Source organism: Hypanus sabinus, chromosome 2 (genome assembly GCF_030144855.1).
Source record: "Hypanus sabinus isolate sHypSab1 chromosome 2, sHypSab1.hap1, whole genome shotgun sequence".
In the NCBI taxonomy this organism is placed as follows: domain Eukaryota; kingdom Metazoa; phylum Chordata; class Chondrichthyes; order Myliobatiformes; family Dasyatidae; genus Hypanus; species Hypanus sabinus.
In genome coordinates this window covers 55325480-55350142 of record NC_082707.1, presented here as the reverse complement: position 1 = coordinate 55350142, position 24663 = coordinate 55325480, and the positions used below count along the sequence as shown (strand labels likewise).

General features: G+C 38.2%; 1 protein-coding gene across 1 annotated transcript in view; it reads right to left on the bottom strand.

Moving 5' to 3' along the window:
- LOC132404738 (spermatogenesis-associated protein 16-like) overlaps positions 1 to 24663 on the bottom strand; it is a 115182-nt gene that overhangs the window by 10393 nt on the left and 80126 nt on the right. The window contains exons 9-10 of the mRNA XM_059989164.1: positions 8391 to 8555; positions 3919 to 4002 (exon numbers count right to left, since the gene is read on the bottom strand). Coding sequence (XP_059845147.1) covers positions 3919 to 4002; positions 8391 to 8555 — 249 coding nt within the window. The remainder of the gene's footprint in view (positions 1 to 3918; positions 4003 to 8390; positions 8556 to 24663) is intronic.

Below are 24663 nucleotides of genomic sequence, written 5' to 3'. Positions count from 1 at the left end.
AGTGTGAAGAGTGCAAATCAATCCCAGAACAACAGCAAAGGACCTTGTGAAGATGCTGGAGGAAACAGGTAGACAAATATCTATATCCACAGTAAAACTATATTGACATAACCTGAAAGGCTGCTCAGCAAGGAAGAAGCCACTGCTCCAAAACTGCCATAAAAAAGCCGGACGACAGTTTAGAAGTGCACATGGGGACAAAGATCTTCTTTTTGGAGAAATGTCCTCTAGTCTGATGAAACAAAAATTGAACTGTTTGGCCATAATGACCATCATTATGTTTGGAGGAAAAAGGGAGAGGTTTGCAAGCCGAAGGACACCATCCCAACCGTGAAGCATGGAGGTGGCAGCATCATGTTGTGGGATTATTTTGCTGCAGTAGGGATAGGTACACTTCACAAAATAGATGGCATCATGAGGAAGAAAAATTATGTGGATATATTGAAGCAACATCTCAAGACATCAGCCAGGAAGTTAAAGTTCAGTCGTAAATGGTTCTTCCAAATGGACCCCCAAGCATACCTCCAAAGTTGTGGCAAAATTGCTTAAGGACAACAAAGTCAAGGTATTGGAGTGGCCATTAATAAGCCCTGACCTCAATCCGATAGAAAATTTGTGGGCAGAACTGAAAAAGCGTTTGCGAGCAAGGAGGCCTACAAACCTGATTCAGTTACACCAGTTCTGTCTGGAGAAATGGAACAAAATTCCAGCAACTTATTGTGAGAAGCTTGCGGAAGGCTACCAAAAATGTTTGACCCAAGTTAAACTATTTAAAGGCAATGCTATCAAATACTAGCAAAGTGTATGTAAACTTCTAACCCACTGGGCATGTGAAGAAAGAAATAAAAGCTGAAATAAATCATTCTCTCTACTATTATTCTGACATTTCACATTCTTAAAATAAAGTAGTGATCCTAACTGACCTAAGACAGGGAATGTTTTCTAGGATTAAATGCCAGGAATTGTGAAAAACTGAAATGTATTTAGCTAAGGTGTATGTAAACTTTTGACTTCAACTGTATCTAATTTGCGACAGATGACGCAATAGCCACAGCTCTACACACCATCCTTACACATCTGGAGGAGAAGGATGCTAATGTGAGAATGCTGTTCCTGAACTACAGTTCAGCTTTCAACACCATAATTCCTTCCAACCTCGACAAGAAGCTCAGCGACCTCGGCCTTCACCCAACCTTGTGTAGCTGGATCCTGGACTTCCTGTCAGATTGCCAGCAGGTGGTGAAAGTGGGCTCCTTCACCTCTGACCCTCTGACCCTCAACACAGGTGCTCCTCAGGGCTGTATCCTAAGCCCACTCCTTTACTCTCTGTAAACTTATGACTGTGTTGCCACCGACAGCTCCAATCTGCCAACAATACTACATTGATTGGCCTCATCTCATAATAATGAGGCAGCCTGCAGAGAAGAGGCCATCACCCTGACACAGTGGTATCAAGAAAACAACCTCTCCCTCAATGTTGCAGAAACAAAGGAGCTAGTTGTGGACTACAGGAGGAATGGAGATTGGCTAACCCCTATTGACCTATCAATGGATCTGGGGTTGAGAGGGTGAATACTTCCCTCAATCACAGGACTCTGCAGAGAGTGGTGCGGACAGCCCAGCACATCTCTAGATGTGAATTTCCCATTATTCAGGACATTTACAAAGACAGATGTGTAAAAAGGTCCCAAAGGATCATCAGAGACCCAAGTCACCCCAACCACAAACTGTTCCAGCTGCTACCATCCAGGAAATTGTATTGCAGCATAAAAACCAGGACCAACAGGCTCCGGGACAGCTTCTTCCACCAGGCCATCAGACGTTCATGCTGATACTATTGTATTTCTATGTTATATTGACTGTCCGGTTGTACATACTATTTATTATAAATTGCTATAAATTGCACATTGCATATTTAGACAGAGATATAATGTAAAGATTTTTCTCCTCAATAATATGAAGGATGCATGTAATGAAGTCAATTCAATTCAATTTGTTCCTCTTACACTCCTTTGCTCTTTTGTGGTAATATCTAATGCTAGCAGTAACATGCTAACATCGTTCTTCCTTATTGGCTCCAAGAGGATTTGTCTTTGAAGTCATTCCCTCTAGTGCCACACTAGTGTAGCAATTAGTGCAACACTATTATAACTTGGGGCATCAAAATTCAATTCTGACGTCATCTGTAAGGAGTTTATGCATTTTTGCCCTGAGTGGGTGGGTTTTCTCCAGCCTCCAGTTCCTTCCCACAATCTAAAGATGTACTTGTTAATAGGTTAATTGGTCATTGTAAATTGTTCTGATTTAGGTCAGGGTTAAGTCAGTGGGCTGTTGGCAGCACAGCTCAAAGTGCAGGAAAAGCCAATTCGGCACTGTTTCTCTATATAAATAAACTAAAATGCTGAAACTGTTATGTCTCCCAATCCCCCATGGTTCTTTAAACTGTATATTTTCTACTCTGGGGGATGTTTTTATTTTCATTGAGGTATCATGATCTGATACTTACACAGAGAGTGGTGGGTGCATAGAATGTACCGCCAGCAAAGGTGGTACAGGCGGCTACAATAGGGTTCTTTAAGAGACTCTCAGGTACTGTACATGGAGCTCAGAAAAACAGAGGGTTATGTGGTTGAGAAATTGTAGGCTGCTTCTAGAGTAGGTTACATGGTTGACACAACATTGTGAGCCGAAGGGCCTGTAATGTGTTGTAGATATTCTATGTTCAATGTGAATTGTACCTACCACTTTCAAAGCTTACTAGCTAAAGTTTTGTTCACATAAGCACTTTGCCCTTCCTATATTTGTTGTTTGTTCAATATTCACTATCTTTTTTAGTATCTTTGCCAATGCTACATGTTGCCCTTTATTTGCTCCAATGAACCTCATGTAAAGAATTAAAACAGCTGAGATTGAATTGTAACATGTTTTCTTGACTTGACCCAGAAATAATTCCAATGCCTGGAGACTCTGAAACCACCTCTCCTGGGTCACAACTCCAGTCACATTAATCTGCCTTATCTTCATATTTCTTCTCTGGCTGACTATACTACTGGAAGTAAATCAAGGGTGCTGCTTTTTAAGTCCAATCTTTCAGTTTTTTTCCCCATTTGTTCCTGTAGGCCAGCACATGCCTTCTGGATAATCAGTGATCAAAAAGCAACAGGCATTTTGTTGGTGACCTATCAATATTTTGACATTTTTTAAACAAATTCCAAAAAATTGAAGTGACATGATGAAATGCAACTGTCCTTTTTATTCTTATCTAACTGAGTTATGTCATCTAGTGTGGAAACCACTGTTTATTAACAGAAACATATTCTGTTAACGATCAGTGAAATCCTGGTGTGCTTGATAAATGAAAACAAAATGAGCAGCACAGTCCAATTATCCAAGTTTAGGAATCAGAGAATGAATTCACACTTTTAAAAACTGATTTGTGTGAATTAGAAAAGTATAATAATCATTTCAAAATCATTACAATTAAATGTACTGCAACATTTCAATGAAGGAAAATAATGTCTTACAATGATTTTTTGAGAACAATGGCAGTTGAGTTAATTTAGTGCACAAGATTTGCCATTACCTTGCATATTAAAACTGAATAAAAAGATTAACTCATTTGTTGGTGTTAAAATTATATATGGTAATATATTACTACAACAAGTTTTAATTTCTCAAACACACCATCAAAATGTCAGTAGTCATAAACCAGTGGTAATACAAAAGCAACGATTATCAAAAGTTACTTACCAACATTATCAAACTGTAGTCCAATAAATTAACAACCATTATTTTTGTGCATGTCCATGGAAGTGATTATAATTATACAAAAAATAAGAAGCTAATTTAGATAATATATATTTGTTAAGCAATTAAATCAACCCAAATATAACTATAGTTTCATAATGAAATTCCTACCTTTTCAGTTTTGCTCCAAACACATTCTCCACTGGTTTTGTTTCCTTCAAGAGTATCAACAGCATCGGTCATTAATGAATGCAGCTGGGTTACAAACATAAAAGTTATCAGCACACTAGTTACAAGGGAACAACTTTATTAAGTATAAAGGAAGAATATTTTATGCCATTAGAGATTATAAATAGTTTTCTCTATCTCTGTGCTGGCATTGGACTGGCTTATAATAAAACTAGAGAACAGCTGTTGTAAAATAATTAGTTCTCGTAATCTTGGAAAATTTATTTGTCTTTAAGGTTATGGAGGTTTAGTGAAATATCAACAGTAACTTAATAAAACAAAACAGATGTACGATTATTCTCATTTTAACTTTTGTGGAGACAGAAAAACCACGAATGACTTAAGATATATAACTAAAATAAGGCTATATTGAACCCTATTCCCAACTGGATTTAAAAAACGGCAGAGAGAATTTTGTCAATGTTTCACTTTTGCACATTACACAAGACACAGTAGGGTATCCTGTTCAGTGAACTTGAGGGATTTTCACAAAATAAATTTGGGGTGGGTGTGGCAGATTCTCAGACTTTGAGAGATTCCATGAAAACTGAAACTCTGGTATAATAGATCAAAGCTTGGGATGCCACTATAGTACTAAGTTCTTTCCTTTTGCTTGTTTTTTTCTTTCCACTCTTTTCTATAAATGTATACCTCAGATAAAAACTTTGTGGAGATTTGTGATATATATGATTATATGATATATATGTACAATGTCTGAAATACATCTTATAGAAATGTTTGTTTGATGAACTTCATTAAAAAGTAAATTACAAAGAATATAAAGGAATTTTAATAGAGAGGGGAAAAATGTTGCCAACTATGTGGTAATGAGTGACTAACTGTAATGTGAATACTTTATGATATAGGTTCTCTGATACTGTTGTGTTAAACTGGAATAGCAAAACCAGTAATCCATATTATTGTTTAGAAATCCCAACAATTCAGCACCTGGCAGAATCATTCCTCTGGAATCTGGGCCTTGTGTGTGGCTCTCTAAAACAAGTTTTCAGTTTCTCACAGTGTAATATGTAAGTAGCTGGTAGTGTAGTGGCATCCGCACTGGACTTCGAGGTGAGTGGTCATGGGTTCAAATCTGGCTGGCACCTTGCACACTTTCTATCTGTGCAGGGTGAGCATTGAGCTAGCAACATGGCCTCCTTAGAAAAAGGCAAATGCTGAAGAATGCTGGATCATTTGGGTTTTACTGTGGTGATTTTGAGTGAATTTAGATTAAGGATTATCTATTTAAGATGCAGTTGGGACTACATTTGCCAATTTCATAAATTTTATAAAATAAGACCATGAGGGGTGCCACGGTAGCATAGGGGTTAGTGCAACATTATTACAGCTCGGGGTATTGGAATTTAGAGTTCAACCCTGGCACCCTCTGTAACAAGTCTCTGTACGTCCTTCCTGTGAAATTCCTGGGTGTTCTCCGGGTCCTCCCATTCCTTCCCACAGTCCAAAGACATACCAGATAAGTTAATTTGTCATTGTAAATTGTCCCGTGATTAGGTTATTGCTAAATCAGGGTTGCCGGGGTTGCTATGCAATGCGGTTTGAAGGGCCTAATCTGCTCTGTATCTCTGAATAAAATTTTAAAAAGGAGCAGAATGGGGCTATTTGGCCCATTAAGTCTGTTCAGTCACAGCTGACTTATTATCCCTCTCAACCCCATTATACTGCCTTCCTCCATAACCTTCGACACCCTTAGTAATCAAGCACCTATCAACCAATGATGATTGCTATCCGGTTACAACGTTGATCACTATTCAAAGGAGCCCACTCTTTTGTCATAGAGTTCAGGGGTACCAAACAACACAGCAATGCTGATGGCTTTTCATGTCTTCCATTACTGGCAACTGAAGAAGAAAAGTCTTCATGCTGTGACCCTGCAGAAATATTCCACACCACCTTGGTGGACTAGTTGCTGGTAACAAATTCCAAAATATGAAGGGAAACATGGAACGATCTGACATTGGCAGAAGTCTATGAAATCATGATGACAGGATGGCCAGCTTATGGTAATCCTATGTTTCCAGAGTTCTCAGCAAGATGAGATCAACTGTTGGTATGTCAAAGAGCGCTGATGTGTGAATCTCATGTTGTGGTTTCCTCTGAACTGTGCACCAGAGTGTTAGGAATTAAGGATGAAGAGCCTCGCCCAGAGTATGGTGGCTGTGAATAGATAAACAGATTGAAGACTTGGCCAGGAGCTGTTCAGGATGCCAAAAAGTTCTCAGACATTGTTACACCCATGGGAGTAGCTGTCTTCACCTTGATGAAGAGCACACATTGCCTTTGCTGGGCCATTTATCGATTCCATGTTTCTGATTGCTATGGACACTCACTCAAAGTGCCTGGAGGTTATACCAATGAAGTCAGCTACTTCAGCAAAGACTGTCTCTGCTCTATCTTCATCAGAAACAGCTTACCTGAACAAATTGTGAGTGACAATGGACCACAATACACGTTAGAAGAATTCTGATTTGTCCATGAAGAAAAATGGCATCAGACATTTCAAGTCAGCTCCTCACCACCCAGCAATGAATGGATTAGCTGAAAGATTTATGCAAACCTTCAAGAAGTCCATTAAAGTGATGGACATGGAGAATAATTCTCTACAGCACAAGGTGGACAACTTCCTTTTTGTGGGTCAGAACTCATGCGATGACAAATCAAACACCTGCAATGCTCTTCATGAACAGGAATCTGAGATCTCATATAGACCTCCTGAAACAATGACTATCAAGGGAAGTGTAGAAGAAACAGTTCAGCCAATTGACAAGTGAAGCAGAAAGGAACTTTGAGATTGGATGGGAAGTCCTAGCATGTGATTTCCAGGAAGACAAGTGGACAGCCGGTAGGATAGCAACAAGAACTAGACCACTGATGTAAACAGTGGATGTTGGAGACCAGAAATAGAGACGTCATGTGGACCAGATACTGGATGCTCAACTGAAGAACACACCTGGGTTGGCTGCATCCAAGATGGACACATTACTTACTTAGGAATGTGACACCAGAAACCGAGAGCGCTGTCTTAGACAAGACCCCTCCTAAACTTGATGCTATTCCACAGGTCCAGAGGCGCTATCCTGAAAGAAACAGAGTGCCACCAAATGCTTGAATCTTTAGAACTGTGAAACCAGTTATGGACTGTTATTCTGAAAGATGTTTATTTGGAATATGGGTTTATGAAGATGAAATTTAATGTTTTGTACATATACACTTTTATGTTGCATAAATCTAAAGGGGGGAGCAAGTGTATTGTATGGATCTGTTTCTTTTAGGGCAATGGCTCCCCACCCCCCAGCACTACATACTGAGCTGTTGTCCGTGTATTTGCATTTCTCTTTCTCTCTCACTCTCTCCTTCCCCCTCCCCCTATCCACTCCCCTCCACCTCCCCTTTCCTCTCCCTCTCTCCAATGTGAATATACCAGTTAAAATATGATTTGGTCTGTAAATGATGTAAGTAACATTTGATTTTCCGACAGGGTAAAATTTCCTGTCATTTTGGTATAACGTCGATGTAAGGTTCAAGAATCCAATTCTCCTGCTGGTGATACCATTATTTCCACTATGCAAAACAAGTCTTAGATAAACTATGAGTGGAATTGGTGAGAGTATTACAACCCGAATCTGAAAGAATCAGCTGATTTAATTATAGGCCTGATAAAGTGAAAACAAAGTGGCCAGAAAACAAACAAGGATGCCAACATTCCCATGAAAAGTGAGCAGTTAATTAAAATGCACATGTGTCCATATCAAAAACAAGACGGAACTGGAGACAAGGAAGATGTTGTAGGGACAACATAAAGAGCTAAGCAAATAATGCAGGACATTACATACAAATGTTTGAAAAATATGAAAATATAGATATATAAAGACAATTTACCAGGATATCTTCTTTCAAGTGATTATTAACAAGATTATGACAGTACTTTTTTTGAGGGCAATAATAAAGGATCATGAATACAGCAAAGTCATTAAATTTCAAAAGAGAACCCTGAAAAGACTTACTAGACTGTGGTAAGAATGAAGGACTAACTATCTCAATATACAGGAAAGGTAAATAGCAATGATGTATTTAAGGTAAATAAACATGAGAGAAAGAAATAAAAAGCTGATGTAACTGGAGGATAATTGATAGTGAGGGGGTGGGAGAGTGGGAAATAGTTTCTATTAGACCAGCTGGCTAAATTAGCTTGTTTTAGACCAGTAAATGCATTAAAAGATTGGCTGTCCATTATACATTCCCTTGGTTATCCTTCAAGGGAAACAGGCATGGTGGAGAGGAATCTAATAAATTCTACCAGTTTTCCGTTCTCACCATGCAGCTTAACATTGTTTCATTATTATAGAATGTTAACATGTAAATAATTGCAGTATAAGCTATACAAAATGTTTTACCAATTCAACTTCATGTTGACTCATTTCGTGCAGATAGGGCATGGTGGCTAATTCTGCAATAGTTTGGTTAATCACTTGTGCTTGCTCCTTCATTCGTTTTAGCTGACTCAGATAACTGGCATACTGTAGTTTCTCAAGCACACCGACACCTGGACAAATCCCTCCCTAATTCTCAGCAAAAAAATACATGTTAGAAAGATCAAAATATTACTGATCAGCATCAAATATTTAAGTGGAAATTTATTATGCCACATTTAAAATTGGTATTTCAAAGATTTTTTTTAAAATTTGGCCTTACAGTTTTTGAGAACCATCAGGCAAAATGAGTTTTTTGTTATTTCAAAAGTAGCACCATTTACCAAGAGAACTTTCAAATTGGTATAAACCACGAGGAAATTTTTAACAATTTTCAAATTTAAAATTCCACAACACTGCAAACCTTGTCCACTATATGTGGAAATATGTCCACTAAACCTTGTGCTAATAAATTTATGTTCAACAAAATATACATACATATTTTCAAGTAGCAGACTGAATGCTATAATGGAGCAAGTAGCTAGTTTTTTAAAATCTATATTGGAGTGTTATAGCATGTCACATAAAGGTATGCCACTCTGTAATCAAAAATTTAAAGATAGGTCATACATCATAAAAGAAATGTTTTATATAAAAAAAGGTCAACCCCCTACCAACTACCAAAGAAAAAAGCTGATGGATGATAATGGATAATTAGAAAAAAAAACATATTCGCTTAAGAAGGAAAGATAGAAATATACATGAAAGTCTGTGCACTGTTAAACTGTTAGTGCAATCTATATTTAATGCACTGTACACCTCCAATTTGAAGGTATCTGTAAAAATGTGTTTTTGGCAGTGCAAATTTAGTTGACAATTGGTCAAATGAAGCAAGAGATCCTGAGATAAACAGGTCCCAAAAACACTTAATACCTAGTTCATCCCAATCCTTAAAGACTTTGTCAGTCATGGAAGGGATAAAAAAATAATTAAGGAGAATGGGAGATGACAATGAAAAATTCGCTAAACCAAAATTTTTTAAAATTGAGACCAGATCCTTAAACTTTGCTTAACAATTATGTTACCTGTTGTTTTATTTGCTGAAAAAGAAGAGTATGATCCAAGAAGAGAGACAATAGAGGAATTTTTTACAGAATTAACTTCTAAAGAGACCATGATGGGCAATCTTTACGATAAATATAATAGGACTAAAAAGTAATATTCCTTATATTGGCAGCCCAATAGTAAAACCTAAAATTGGGTAAGGCTAATCCACCCATCTCTTTATTTCTTTGTAGATAAACTTTACTTAAACGAGCTTGTTTATTATTCCAAATGTAAGATGTTAAAGATATAACTTTAAATACTCCTAACCTACAGATCTTAGTTTTTACCTCTCTTTTAGCGAGGAGAGCAATCTTGCTTAAATGGAAGGAGTCTACTCCTCCTACACATCTTCAATGACTATGTTATATTATCTCTTAATTAAATTTAGAGAAGATCCGCTGCTCAGTCTTAAATTCGAAACAATCTTTTTATGATATCTGAAGGCCTTTCCTAAATTACTTTTCCAATTTATAAAGTTTAACAGTGCACAGACTTTTATGTAAATTTCTATCTTTCCTTCTTAAGCAAATATGGTTTTTTGTCTAATTATCCATTATCATCCATCAGCTTTTTTCTTTGGTAGTTGGTAGGGGGTTGACTTTTTTATACAAAACATTTCTTTTATGATGTATGACCTATCTTTAAATTTTTGATTACAGAGTGGCATACCTTTATGTGATATGCTATAACATTTTGATCAATTTTATTACAATATATGAATGTACACAATTTATGCTGAGATGTATCTATGTGTTGTACTCTGTAAATCTTGTTTTTTTCTGAATAAAAATATTATAAAAATAAAAGTAAAGCCCTCCAGCTTGATGAAGCTGTAATAAATGATAAAACAACCATTAAGGAGCCCAAGAAGGACTTACCTCTGGTTTGCAGTCATAATTTCACTCCTGATAAATAATCTGGTTACTGTGGTGCAGGACATCTAAGCTGACAAACTGTGTGATTACCACTTCCACATCAAAATTTGAGGTGGCATGGAATTTCCAACCTCAGTACCTCTTCCCTGCTCAGTATCTTTGGTGGTTGGTAGAGAGTATCTTGTCTGAATGCATCATGGCGTAGTATGGAAACATCAATACCCAAGAATGAAAAAGCCTACAAAAAGTGGTGGATACAGCCCAGTCCATCACTAAGCACATCCACAGGGAGTACTGCACAACAAAGCAGCAGCCATCATTAAGGAACCCCACCATCCAGACAGAACCTGCTCTCTTCTTGCTGCTGTCATCAGGAAGGAGGTTCCTCCCTAAAAGGTTAGGAACAGTTATTCACCAGCATTGATAACTTCACTCACCTCACCAGTGAACTGATTCCATAATTTATAGACTCACTTTCAAGGACTCTACAACCTATGTTCTTAGTATTATTTATTTATTGATTTAATAGTTTGGCTTCTTTTCCACATTGGTTGTTTTACAGTCTTTGCTTGTGTGTAGGTTTGTATTGATTCTATTGTATTTCTTTGTATTACTGCAAAACCCTGCAAGAATGAATCTCAAGGTAGTATATGGTGATATATACATTATTTGATAATAAATTTACTTTGAACTTTTGATTATCCAGGAAGAATGTATCAGAATCAAAATGTAAGGTGAGCAGGAGAGGACAATTAAAGTCTGTTTATAATCATCTTTACAGAGCCAGAAGAGAGAGAAGTGGAGACCAGTAGTTATGAGCTGCCTGAAGCCATCTCTCACATTCAATTTACAAGCCATTAGTTCAGAGGATCTTCAGGCTGTCCACATTCAATCTCCCTGGCAACCTCCTCCATATTCTAATATTCTAGCACAATTCTCATAATTCATAATGGCCTACCAAACCATTAGCTCATTCTCATCACTATTAGACCAGAAGATAAAGGAGCAGAATTAGGCCATTTGGCCCATCAAGTCTGCTTCGCCATTTCATCATGGCTGATCCATTTCCCTCTCAGCTTCAATCTCCTATATCCTTTTATGCATTGACTGATCAAGAATCTATCTTTCTTCTGCCTTAAATATACTCAATGACTTGATCTCCACAGCCACTTGTGGCAATGAATTCCACAGATTCATCACTCTCTGGCTAAAGAAATTCCTCCTCATCTCTGTTCTAAAGGGGCGTCACTCTATTATTATGCTGTGCTTCTGGTCCAGACACTCCCACCATAGGTGGATCCTCTCCACACCCACTCTTTCAAGGCTTTTCAAGATTTGGAAAGTGTCAATGAGACCCCATCCCCGATTCCTCTGACCTTCAGATCATTTTTGTGAACTTCCTTTGAACTCTTTCAAAGTCAGCACATCCTTTCTTAGATAAGGTGTCCAAAACTGCTCACAATACTCCCAGTGAGGCCTCACCAGTGCCTTATAAAGCCTCAACATTATATCCTTGCTTTTATATTTTAGTCTTCTCAAAATGGTTCCTAACATTGCATTTGCCTTCATCACCATTAACTCAAACTACAAATGAACTTTTAGGGAATCCTGCATGAGGACTCCCAAGTCCCTGTAAACCTCAGATTATTTTGAATTTTCTCTCTATTTAGAAAATAATCTACACTTTTACTTTTTTCAAAGTGCATGACCATACACTTCTCGACACCGCATTCCATCTGCCACTTGTTTTCCCATTTGCTCCATCTATCTAAGTCTCCCTGCTTCCTCAACATTCTTGCACCTCTACCTATCTTCACATTGTCTGCAAATTTGCCCACAAAGCCATCAATTTGGATGATTTGGCCATCCAAATCATTGACCTATAACATAAGAAGAAGCGGTCTCATCACAGACAACCATGGAACACCACTCATCACTGGCAGCCAACCAGAAAAGTCTCCATTTATTCCCACTCTTTGTTTCTTGCCAATCAACTAATGCTCTATCCATGTAAATATCTTTCCTATAATATCATAGGTTCATAATTTGTTAAGTAGCCCCATGTGTGGCATCTTGTGAAAGGTTTTTTGAAAATCAGTCATGTACACAACATCTACCAGTCCTGCCAAAGGGTTTCAGCCTGAAGCGTTGATTGGACTTTTTACCATAGAGGCTACCTGGCCTGCTGAGTTCATCCAGCATTTTGTGTGTGTTCCTTGGATTTCCAGCATCTGCAGATTTTCCTGTTTGTGAATACCTACCAGTTCTCCTTTGTCAATCCTGATCATTATTTCTTCAAAGAATTTCAACAGATTTGTCAGGCAAGATTTTCCCTTCAGAAATCCATGCTGACTTTGATCTATTTTATTAAGTACCTCCAAGTACTTCAAAACCACATCCTTAGCAATCGATTCCAGCATCTTCCGAACCACTAAGGTACAGTTTTCTTTCTTCTGCCTCTCTCCCTTCTTAAACTGTGCAATCTTCCAGTACTCCAGAAGCAAGCGAGAACCAGTTCACCCTTGAAATATTATTTGCTAATGACTCCACAATCTCTTCACCTACCTCATTCAGAAACCTGGGGAGTAGACCAACCAGGTGACCTATCTACCTTCAGGCCTTTCAATTTCCCAATCACCTTCTCCATAGTAATGACAACTTCACTCACTTTTGCCCCGACACTCTCAAACTTCCTGCTTACTGTCAGTGTATTCCATGTGAAGACTGATGCAAAATACTTACTAAGTTCATCCACCATTTCCTTGTCCCCCATGACTTCTGCTCCAGCATAATTTTCCAGCAATCTGATATGTATTCTCACCTTTCTTTTACATTTTATATATCTGAACAAATGTTCAGTATCCTCTTTAATATTATTGGTTAGCTTACCTTTGCATTTCATCTTTTCCCTCTTTAAAATTTTTTTAGTTACCTTCTGTTGGTTTTTAAAAACCAACTTCCCATTAATTTTTGCTCTATTATATATCCTACCTTTGGCATTTATGGTTGGCTTTGACTTCTTGTTACCCACAATTGCATCATCTTACCTTTAGAATACTTCTTCCTGTGCTTCCGAATTGCTTCCAGAAATTCCAGCCATTGCTGCTCTGCCATCATCCCTGCCAGTGTTCTTTTCCAATCAATGCTAGCTAACTCCACCCTCATGGCTCTGTAATTCCCTTAAGTTCTCTGTAATACTGCTACATATGACATTAGCTTACCCATCTCAAATTTCAGGGTGAATTTGATTGTATCATGATCACTTTCTCCTAAGGGTTCTTTTAGCTTAAGATGTCTAATCAATTCAAGTTCATTGCACAACACCCAATCCAGAATAGTTGATCCCTTAGTGGACTCAGTCATAAGCTGCTCTAAAAAGCCATCTCACAGTCATTCTACAAATTCCTTCCTTTTGGATCCAGCATCAACCTGATTTTTCCAATCTACCTGCACATCAGGGTCTTTTTACCCTTGCAGTTTCTTAACTCTACCCACAAGGATTCTATATCATCCAATCCTATGTCACCTCTTTCAAAGGATTTGATTTCATTTTTTTACCAACAGAACCATGCCACCTCCTCTGCCTGCCTGCCTGTTCTTTCAATACAATGGATATCCTTGGACGTTAAGCTCTTAGCTATAATCATTCTTTCAACTATGATTCAGTGATGCTTGCAACATTATACATGGCAATCTGTAACTCTGCTACAAGTTCATCTACCTTATTCCATATACTGCGTGCATTCAAATATAGCACCTTCAGTCATGTATTCATCATCCTTTTCAATTTTGTCCCCCTTTTACACTGCACTCACCCCATTGACTGCAATTTAGCCCTATCATCAACCTCTCCTTGCTAGCAGTCTCATGCCACACACTGTCTATGTTTGTAAACTGACTACCCCATACTCAGCCCTATCACTCTTGTTTCTATCTGCTTGCCAAATTTGTTTATACCCTCCCAAACAACTCTAGAAAACCTGCCTGCAAGGATATTGGTCCCCCTTGGGTTCAGATGTAACCTAAGTTCTGCTGAAGGGTCTAGGCCCTAAACATCGACTGTACTTGTTTCCATAGATGCTGCCTGGCCTGCTGAGTTCCTCCAGCATATTGTGTGTGTTGCTTGGATTTCCAGCATTTGCAGATTCTTCTCTTGCTGAGGTATAGCCTATCCCTTTTGTATGGGTTGTACCTTCCCTGAAGAGATCCCAATAATCCAGAAATCGCAACTCCTTCTCCTGCACCAGTGCCTCAGCCATGCATTTATCTGCAATTCATCCTGTTCTTATCTCACTAGCATGTGGCACAAGCAGCAACCCAGAGATTACTAGCCTGGAGGTCCTACTTTTCAGCTTTCTACACAGCTCCCTAAAATCTATCTTCAGGGTCTCCTCACCTTTTCTATCTATGGCACTGATACCAATATGTACCAAGACATATTGGTCACCATCCCCCTTTAGAATTCCATGAATCTGATCCAACACATCACTGACCTACTTCATATTTATCATCTTTTTCAACAAGTGTTACTTCATACATTGATACAGCATAGAAACAGGTTCTTCAGCCCAATTCACCCATCTTATCTATTTCACCAAAATTAATAGTTTCTTCAGCTGGTCACTCCAAACTTCCCACTTGCTTCTTGTTAAGTTTTCACTGTACCAAGCACACCATCCGCCGAATTCATTTCTCCTTGCTTGCCCAGGTTCTAGCTCCTTTATGAATTACCTGACACCAACACAAGATGCCAGTCTTGTCAGTCCATGACAACACCTAGAACCACTACTGCTTACACTGTGTGCTCTCATCTTGTTTCCAGTCTCTGGCTGGCCACATTATCCACCACCATCAGACTTGCCCAAGCCCAGTCACTTTACTTTAGTTTGTATTGCTGTGTAGATAGATTCAATAGGTTCAATAGATCCCAATACCAATTTTGTTTAGAGAAAAGAATTCAGTGTAAATTTCATCATCTGTTACAATGTATATATATATCTTATAATTTCAGATTATTTTGAACATAATGGAACATATAAGAAACAAAATAAACTTAACATTTTAAAAATTATTTAGTGGTATTGAGATATCTTAATTAGGTACAGTGATCAGGTCAAGACTGAACAATTCAAATTCAGCTCACAGCATCGTAGCTCTGGATAAAAGCCCAAGGCAATCCAGGAAAACGTCTCCTGGATGTTTCACCACCTTTGTGGTGTGGGGTTTTCATAAATTCTACTGTATTTCTTTGTTTTGTGGCTGCCTACAAGTAGATGCATCTGAAGGCAGTATATGCTATACATCAATAATAAATATACTTTGAAATAATGTGAAAAGAAGTGGTCCCCACACTGACCTCTGTGGAACACCACTAATCACTGGCAGCCAGCCAGAAAAGGACCCTTTTATTCGTACTTTTATTGTCTTCTGCCAGTCAGCCAATTTTCTATGCATTATAGCATCTTTCCTGTAATCCCATGGACACATATCTTGTTTAGCAGCTGTAGGCGCAGCATCTTGACAAAGGTCTTTGGAAAATCCAAGTAAACAACACCCACTGTCTATCCTTTGTCTACTCTGCCTGTTATTTTCCCAAATTTGTCAGGCAAGATTTCCCTTTCAGGAAATCATGTAGATTTTATTTTATCATGTGCCTCCAAGTACCCTGAAACCTCTTTCCAACCCCTTAAGTCAGGTTAATTGCCCTATAATTTTCTTTCTTCTGCCTCCCTTGCTTCTTAAAGAGTGGAGTGACATTTGCAATTTTCCAGTACTCTGGAACCATTCCAGAATCTAGAGATTCTTGGAAGATCACTTCTAATGTCTTCATAATCTTTTCAGCTACCTTTTTCAGAACCCAGGGATGTAGTCCATCAGATGACTTACCTACCCCCCCCAGACCTTTAAGCTTCCCAAGCTTCTTCTCCTTACTACCAGCAGCTACACTCCCTTCTGCCCCCTGATACTCTCAAATTTTTCGCATACTCCTAGTATCTTCCACAGTGAAGACTGACACAAAATACATATTAAATTTGTCTGCCATTTCTTTTTGCCCCCATTACTATCTCTCCAGAGTAATTTTCCAATTGTCTGATATCCACTCTCACCTCTTTTTCACCCTTTATATAACTGACAAAACTTTTTGTATCCTTTTTTAAATTATTAGCTTGATTACCTTCGTATTTCATCTTTTCTCTCCTTGTGTTTTTATTTAGTTGTTTTCTGTTGGTTTTTAAAAGTTTCCCAATCCTCAAACTTCCCAGTATTTTTTGCTAAATTATATGCCCTCTCTTTGGCTTTAATGCTGTCTTAAGTTTTAATTAGCACACCATTCGGAGAATATATGACATATTTCTTGGAATCTAGAGATTTGGCAAAATGTCACATGTAAAATTGGCTCCATAAGAAAAAGCAGGATTAACCATTTGGCCCTTCACACCATCTCCATCATTCAATAACGTTACGACTAGTCTTTAATCATAGCATGTTTCTACATTAATCCCATATCTACTGATAACTTTTTTTTCTCTGTAGGGAATGGAAGTATGAAAAGGCAAGTGTTGCAACTGTGATTGGAAAAATCCGATGAGAAGAGGAGTGGACCATCAAAACACAAAGGAAGAGTCCATCAGATGTGCAAAAAGAAAAGGAAAGCAGGACTGGGTGGAAATCTGGTGGTGAAATCAGACTGGCAGAAATTATAAGAATGATCAGTTCAATGTGGAAGCAAATTTTCCATTCATAAAATTGTTTTGTATTAAATTGTTTTGTATTCTAGATCTGTGCACAGCAAGATTATGCTTGCTAATGATTGTCTCACTCATAAATACCGTCTAATACCTTGCTTTCTTTGTTCTATCCTTCTGATTTCTGTGTTCTCATTGGATAAACTGGTTCCTGCATCCACACTGTACCATTCAATCAAAAGAAAAGTCTGTCCACAAATGCATATTTTCACATGCACATACACATATATTAGACTGCCCATTAAGAGATGGATTTAAAACAGAGGGACTACAACCATCTCAGAGGCATGAGCTATAATTAATCATCAGAGACTCAGATAAGATTAAATAGTAATCCTGATCCAACATTGTGGAAAAATGAATATGCAGTAATAAAGCTTAATTGACACAGCTTTATCTAAAAATGGATTCACATACCAAACTTTCTAAATTATAGTACTGAAACATTGGTATTGAAATTTCAGTTCCTGGTTCCCAATTGATGAGCAGAGAGGAAATCAAGAAAGGAACTTTACAAGAATGAAGATTTTAAAATAATGTTGTTGGCATTTATGTATTTTATATTCATCTTCATTGAATATTTTGCTAATATCAGCAAAAAAATTGTGATTAATGATCCTTTCAACTTCTTTTTAAAAATAGCATTTAAAAGGCCATTCTCATATAATATAATGACTAGCTTTATATGATTAATTTTTCCAATGAGCAGCTTATAGGGTTCCCAGAAAACTCTTTATAAGGATGTGAAATAGGTTAAGAGTCTACATGTTTCTGTGCTAGTGTCCTCTAATTCCACTCAACAACCTTCATCCAGTTGAAGTGCACTGTGAATGTCTGATCTCGTTGGCCCTCCACACAGAGTCAGGGTTGAGTTGACTGATCCTCGTGGAGTCATAGAATTATACAGCACAGAAACAGACCATTTGGCCTAATTTGTCTAAGCTGACCATGGCACCAACCTTCATCTCATTTGCCTGTGGTTGGCCCATAAGCTTCCATGAACATGTCCAAATAGCTTCTAAATGTAGTAAACATACTCACTTCCCCAGCTACCTCCAGTAAATTGTTCTATATACTTACCACCTTATTGATAGAAAAGAATTGCCTCCTAGGTCCCCTTTATTTCTTTCTTCTCTCACCTTTAACTCAAGTGCTCTAGTTTCAGACTTTACCTTTCATAAGTTTGCAACCTCCCTCCCCCCCATAAGAGACCCTTAGTCTTTGACACTCCAGGGAAAACAGTGCCAACTTATCAATCTTTTCTTATAATTCCTCATTTTCTGATAATATCCTTACACATCTTTTCTGCACTCTATTTAGTTTACTCACATCCTTTCTGTAGTGTGACAGCCAGAACTGTCCAAGTTTGATCTGTGCAATGTCTTGTGCAGCTATAACAGAACATCTCAACTTCTTTACTCAATGAGTGAACTTCTGAGGTACTATCCCAAAAAGCAGCCTGACAACCTTTTAAAGTGCAAAGCTGGAGGGTGAGCTTGGATTCTGTCAAAATCTGTAGCTGCTTTGAGATTCAGATACATTTACAAACAATTAAATTTGATGTAACCAATTAAGTAAAAAAGGCTTATACCTGCAACTGATTAAATATTTTCGAATGAATACAAAATTTGTTAATCTGCTTTGTAATCTGCAGGTGAAGAATCTTCATTGAAATTAATAGGTTCTCTGATCTTGGGCCATATCTGACGTGATATAGGATCAAAGAGGCAATTCCCCAGTGTAAGGTGGAGTTCAACAGGAGGCTGTATTGATAGATACAGCAATACCTGTTATGCAATATATCTTCAACTAAGTATGGCTGTGTAACTTACGAACTTAATTCCTTTGGAACAGCTAAACACAAGAGTACTTCTGTAGAACTGCAGACTATAGCCACAAACATTTGCCCCATAGTTTTACAAATGCATATGTATAAGAACAATTTTTAAATGTTAAGCACATTTTCTCCTACATATGCTGTGACCCACTTTGTTTATTCTGGAGGCTACATAATCTTCAATTAAAACACTGCTTTATGAATATTCCCTACAAACTAAGTGCATTAACCATATAACAATTACAGCACAGCAACAGGCCATCTCGGCTCATCTAGTCCGTGCTGAACACTTACTCTGACCTAGTCCCACTGACCCACACTCAGCCCATAACCCTCCAATCCTTTTCTGTCCATATACATATCCAATTTTACTTTAAATGACAATACCGAACCTGCCTCTACCACTTCTACTGGAAGCTCGTTCCACACAGCTACCGCTCCCTGAGTAAAGAAATACCCCCTTGTGTTACCCTTAAACTTTTGTGCCCTAAATCTCAACTCATGTCCTCTTGTTTGAATCTCCTCTACTCTCAATGGAAATAGCCTGTCCACGTCAACTCTATCTATCCCCCTCATCATTTTAATTACCTCTATCAAGTCCCCCCTCAATCTTCTATGCTCCAAAGAATAAAGACCTAATTTGTTCAACATTTCCCTGTAACTTAGGTGCTGAAACCCAGGTAACATTCTAGTAAATCTTCTCTGTACTCTCTCTATTTTGTTGACATCTTTCCTATCATTCGGTGACCAGAACTGTACACAATACTCCAAATTCGGCCCTACCAATGCCTTGTACAATTTTAACATTACATCCCAACTGCTATACTCAATGTTCTGATTTATAAAGGCCAACATACCAAAAGCTTTCTTCACCACCCTATCCACACAAGATTCCACCTTCAGGGAACTATGCACCATTATTCCTAGATCACTCTATTCAATTACATTCTTCAATGCCCTACCATTTACCATGTATGTCCTATTTGGATTATTCCTACCAAAATGTAGCACCTCACATTTATCAGAATTAAACTCCATTTGCCATCGTTCAGCCCACTCTTCTAACTAGCCTAAATCTTTCTGCAAACTTTGAAAACCTACTTCATTATCCCCAACGCCTACCTACCTTAGTATCATCCAATTCCAAGCCTAAATAATAGACATGCACTGTCTAAGTCCTTACATAAACTCCTTATACAGATTTCATTTTAACTTGAACCCCTATGCTCTTTCAAAGAACTTCAGCTTTTGCTAGAGAGATCATTGTTTATTCTGGGAATATATGATTTAGTTTATAAATGTCATTAGGTTGTTTCCCATTAGTTTTTCCTTATCTTCATCTCATTATTTGTCCCCTTTAAATTTTGTTGAGTATTTATTTTAAAACGTTTTAGTCTCCCTCTGTTGCATTTCTGTATCTTTTTCAGATGCTGAAGCTAATTTCCTTATGGTCACCCGGCCTAACATGACCTACTTGCCTTATTCAATTTCTAAAATTAGTTTTAGTACTTTTACTCTACGGAATGAAATCACACCAATCACATTTCAAAAGAGCACTCTTAATTATTTGTGCTTGTGCCATTGAAAAAAAAATCAATTGTTCATTTGTTAATAGCTGCAAAATTGAAGTGTAATGACTGAAAGAAATAATTTCTATAAGGCATCAAGAACATCCATGGAGTGACTGAGAGGAACCATATAATCAGTTCTGAATGCAGCAGGACAGCTCCAATGCCATATTCAAGTTTGTTGACAACATCACTGTTGTAGGCTGAATCAAACATAATGATGAATGAGCATATTGGAGGGAGATTGAAAATCTGGTTGAGTGGTCCCACAACAACAACCACTTAATATCAGCAAGACCAAAAAGCAGATTATTGATTTCAGGAGGATAAACCAACGGTCCATGAGGATCTGAGGTGGAGGGGGTCGACAACTTTAAATTCCTCGGTGTTAACATTTCAGAGGATCTGTCCTGAGCCCAGCACTTAAGTGCAATTATGAAAAAAGTGTCTCTACTTAGGAACCTGTGAAGATTCAACACGATATCTGAGACTTCAACAAACTGCTAAAGATGTGTTGTGGCGAGTATGTTGACTAGCTGCATCACATCTTGGTGTGGAAACACCAATGCCTTCGAATGGAAAATCCTACAAAAAGTAGTGGATATGTCCCAGTCCATCAAGGGTAAAACCCTCCCCACTGTTGAGCACACCTACACTGATCATTGTCACAGGAAAGCAGCATCCATCATCGGAGACTCCCACCATCCAGGTCATGCTCTTTTCACATAGCTGCCATCAGGAAGAAGGTATAGGAGCCTCAGGACTTGTACCTCCAGGTTCAGGAACAGTTATTGCCCTCAACCAATAAGCTCTTGAACCAACTTCATTTAACTTCACTTGCCCAATCACTGAAATACTCCCACAGCCTATGGGTTCACTTTCAAAGACTCTTCATCTCATATTCTCAAGTTTATCACTCATTTATTTATTATTTCTTTCTTTTTGTATTTGCACAGTTTGTTGTCTTTTGCACAATGGTTGAATGCTCAAATTGGTGAAGTCTTTCATTCATTCTATTTTGGCTATTATTCTACTATGGATTTATTGAGGATGCCCTCAAGAAAATTAATCTCAGGGTTGTGTATTGTGACATATACATACTTTGATAACAAATTTACTTTGAACTTTGAATAATCTGCCATCCCATTATTTGCAGATTCCCATTTTTTGGTATTTGGCTCACTGGGTGATACACTCCTTCTAAACTCATCCAGGCTCCATTCTCACACTCCTTATAAACTCACTGGATCCCATTCCCATTCTCCTTATAAACATACTGGAGCTCTGTTCCTGTGCTTCTTATAAATGCATTGGGCTCTTGATGCCCATACTTCCTTTAAACTACTTGGTTCACTGAAAAATGTACTATACAATCGTGTAACATTCAACACCAGAACTTTAAAATGGGTGGGATATTAATCGGAGGAGCATCCAATAGACTCACAAATCTGTCAGCCTGACACCCCCAAAATCCCATGGGTATCAGAGTATCTGAATTATTTTGTCTATTGAAGAATCATGCACAGTCATCTCTGTTGAAAGAACACCCAGAAATGTATCTCTACCAACATGTTAGTGCAGGGATAACTGTAACACTTGACTTTGAAGCAACGTGCAAGGTCCTTCTGAAACAAACCATCAACTGTGAGAAAATTAGACTTGAGCCTGGTGGGAGGTATTCTCTAAAGGTGTGAATCCAAGGAAGCAAGAAAAATGTAATGTGGATTTTATCACTGCAAACCAAAATAAGGTATTTATAGTGCAGCCAATGGGAATTATGACAGTTCAAGGGACAGGATCATGAAGGTTATTTCCAAACTAGCAATTACTTAAGTCAAGCAGCTTATAGATGAATATACAGATACCTCTCAAATATCAAAAATGAGGGGATGGGTGAGAAGAGAGTTTTAAAGAGAACTTGAGAAGACAGATAATGGTTGATATCTGGAACTTGTTGCCTGAGTAGGTAGTGGAATCAGATACAATCACTACAGTCAAGTCCTATATAGACAGGCATTTAAATAGGCAAGGTATAGAATGATGCAGACCTAGTAGGGACAAATGAGATTGGTTTAAATGAGCTAATAGGTAAGTGTGATGTAGTGGGCTATTACAACACTGTATGACTCTAGAAGGCAAGGGGAAAGAAAGCATTTGATAGTTCAATCTCCAAGCAAACAAGCTACTTGTGGATTGCGAAGAGATTCCTGAAGCCTAGTTGAGACTGACAAAGGCAAATATAATAGCTCCTGTAGGTGAACCAACCATTGGGTATCATCAAATATGAGGAAATCCGCAGATGCTGGTAATTCAAGCAACACACACAAAATGCTGGTGGAACACAGCAGGCCAGGCAGCATCTATAGGGAGAAGCACTGTCGACGTTTCGGGCTGAGACATTCTGACGAAGGGTCTCGGGGGCATACTCAATAAATCTAATAACCATAATACTGTAGAATCACTGAAAGACCAGACCAACAGGATGGACAGCCAATGTGCAAAAGACAACAAACTGAGCAAACACAAAAAGAGAAAATGGAAACAATAATAATAAATAAATAAGCAATAAATATCGAGAACATGAGATGAAGAGTCTTTGAAAGTGAGACCAAGGATGTGGGAACAGTTTGGTGATAGAACAAGTGGAATTAATAGAAGTTATTTCCTCTGGTTCAAGAGCCTGATGGCTGAGGGATAATATCTGTTCCTGACCTGGTGGGGTGAGTCGTGAGGTTCTTGTATCCCTCTTCTTGATGGCAGCAGCAAGGAGATAGCATGACCTGGATGGTAGAGGTCCCTGATGATGGGTACTGCTTTCCTGCAGCAATCCTCCATATAGATGTGTTCAGTGGTGGGAAGAGCTTTACCTATGAAGGACTGGGCCATATCCACTACTTTTTTGTAGGATTTTCCTACAATAATTAACAACTGCTGCAATTGTAGTTCACGATGGGGCAAGTCTAAAGCAGATGACATATTGTCAAAGGAGAAGACAATATTACAAGCAGAAGCCTCAGAAACAGGTCTTGTAGCAATGATATTGCACCCATATTGTCCTCTCTGGTAAGATATAGTCTGTTATATGATAACATAATCATCTAGGCTGGCAGCTGAACATGGACTGGTCTACCAACTCAAAGTGGTCATGTAGAAGTTCCTCTATTTCCTCAGCTCAACACATGTAAGACTTTCTGTATGTTTCAGTTTTCATTTGTATGTAAGGGGAAGGAGCACAGGTTGGTGGTCTAGTTTAGTGAAGTATGGTCAGGGAAAGGAAAAGGCTCAGTAGGCATCTTTGATGGTTGTGCAGACTACCCTTTGAATATTGTTTATAGATCTGGTCACCACACTATAGAGGATACAGTAGTAATAGAGTCCAAAGACACATGGTAGCAATAGAGTGCAGAAAAGATTCACCAGTAGGTTGCCTGCAATGGAGGGTTGTAGTTATAATGCAAGATTGGATAGGCTGTGTTTACTGCCATTGGATTGTTGACCTTATAAGAGCTTTATAAAATAAGGAGAGGCATAAACAAGACAGATAGTCAAAAATTTTTCCCAGTTCAGTGGAGTCTGGAATTAGAGGGCACAGGTTTAAGGTGTGAGGGGAGAAATTTTAAGGAGACTTGTGGGGGGGGGGGGTATATTTTCCCATTATCCTTAGGTGACAAATATCTGGAATAAGATGCCTGAAGAGATATTGGAGGCAGATACAACTACAAAAAGTTATTTTGACAGGTAATTGAATAGGAAAGATTTAGAGAGTTATACACAGATGGGATTAGTGTAGATAGGCATCATAGATGGGATGGAAGAGGTGGGCTGAAAGGGCATGTTTTTGTACTGCTTATGATATCACTCTCAGGACTTAATGAGTTTAGCAAATTTTATGTAAATCAGTACTTCCCAAGTCTGTACCATTTGAACTTGATTTCAATTTGTTACACTGCAATTTGTATTATTTTGATCCAATTCTGGTTTTAACAGTAATTGTTACCTTGACAATTTTGTTCTGCAGTATATCCTTTCTATTTTTTTCTCCCCCTCTCTCCTTCACTTACTCTCACTCCATCCTAAAACATGTTTGTCTTTTTGCTTTTCTAGCACCACTGAAGGGCCCTTGAT